At 65.3% G+C, this 1,069-nt stretch overlaps 1 protein-coding gene across 1 annotated transcript in view; it reads left to right on the top strand.

The window, feature by feature from the left end:
- The window catches only part of PGAP6 (post-GPI attachment to proteins 6), a 20,835-nt gene that overhangs the window by 18,824 nt on the left and 942 nt on the right, over positions 1 to 1,069 (top strand). The window contains exons 13-14 of the mRNA XM_077762809.1: positions 188 to 366; positions 451 to 597. Coding sequence (XP_077618935.1) covers positions 188 to 366; positions 451 to 597 — 326 coding nt within the window. The remainder of the gene's footprint in view (positions 1 to 187; positions 367 to 450; positions 598 to 1,069) is intronic.

A 1,069-nucleotide genomic window follows, 5' to 3' on the forward strand; every position in this document is an offset into this window, starting at 1 on the left:
GAGGGACCACCCCCCAGAGATAGTGCTCCCGCCTGACCTTGGCCTCCCCTGCCAGTACCTGCCCCAGCCTGCTCCTGGGTGAGGAGGGGGCCTCCCCACAGAGCTCTAGGTGAAGGGAAGGCCCTGAGGTTCAGAAGTGTCCCCCCTCACCTGGCCTCAGCCCCCTTGGCGTCACATTGGCCCACAGGCTGGCGTGGGTGGAGCTGCACGGATAACAGCACAGCCCAGACGGTGGCCCAGCAGAGGGTGGCCACCCTGCTCCTCACCCTCAGCAACCTCATGTTCCTGGCTCCCATTGCCATCTCCGTGCACCGCTTCCTCCTGGTGGAGGCCTCCGTCTACGCCTACACCATGTTCTTCTCCACGGTAGGCGCCTCCTTCCCACGGGCACACCCGCGGGGCCGGGGGCGGGGGCGGGGCTAGGCAGCCTCTCACCGCCCTGCCCTGCAGTTCTACCATGCCTGTGACCAGCCCGGGGAGGCGGTGCTGTGCATCCTCAGCTATGACACGCTGCAGTACTGTGACTTTCTGGGCTCTGGCGTGTCCATCTGGGTCACCATCCTCTGCATGGCGCGGCTGAAGGCAGCCCTGAAACACGTGAGTGACTCTGGACAGCTGAGTCTGGCCTCTAGGGCGCAGGGGCCCTGGCATGCAGCATGTTGAGGAAGAGACCAGAAAGAGGGCTCAGCTCTTAGAAACTTCTCATCTCCCGTCACGACCATTCGGCTGCCTGTAGCCGTGAGGGGGCTGGCTGCTTGGAGGATGCCACGGCAGGGCCAAGTGAGGCCCCCAGCCCGTCTCTCCCTGAGCCCCATTCAGAGAGGAGGCCTCGAGCCCCACCCCCAGGCCAGACCTCCCGACAAGCCCCAGCTGAGCTCCTGCAGTCCTGGTGCTCAGGACACTTTGGGGACTTTTCTGCATCAGCTAGCCTTGGCTGATAGAGACACACGCCCTGGTGCCTTGCCCGGCCGGGTTTGTGCCTCAGAAGTTCACCTGTGGACAGATCGGTGGGAGCGATGGGTCCCAGCAACGCAGGAGCTGAGGGGGGGGGCTCCCTCCCGCCCCGCGG

The sequence above is a fragment of the Crocuta crocuta genome, unplaced genomic scaffold, assembly GCF_008692635.1.
Source record: "Crocuta crocuta isolate KB4526 unplaced genomic scaffold, BGI_CrCroc_1.0 scaffold234, whole genome shotgun sequence".
In the NCBI taxonomy this organism is placed as follows: domain Eukaryota; kingdom Metazoa; phylum Chordata; class Mammalia; order Carnivora; family Hyaenidae; genus Crocuta; species Crocuta crocuta.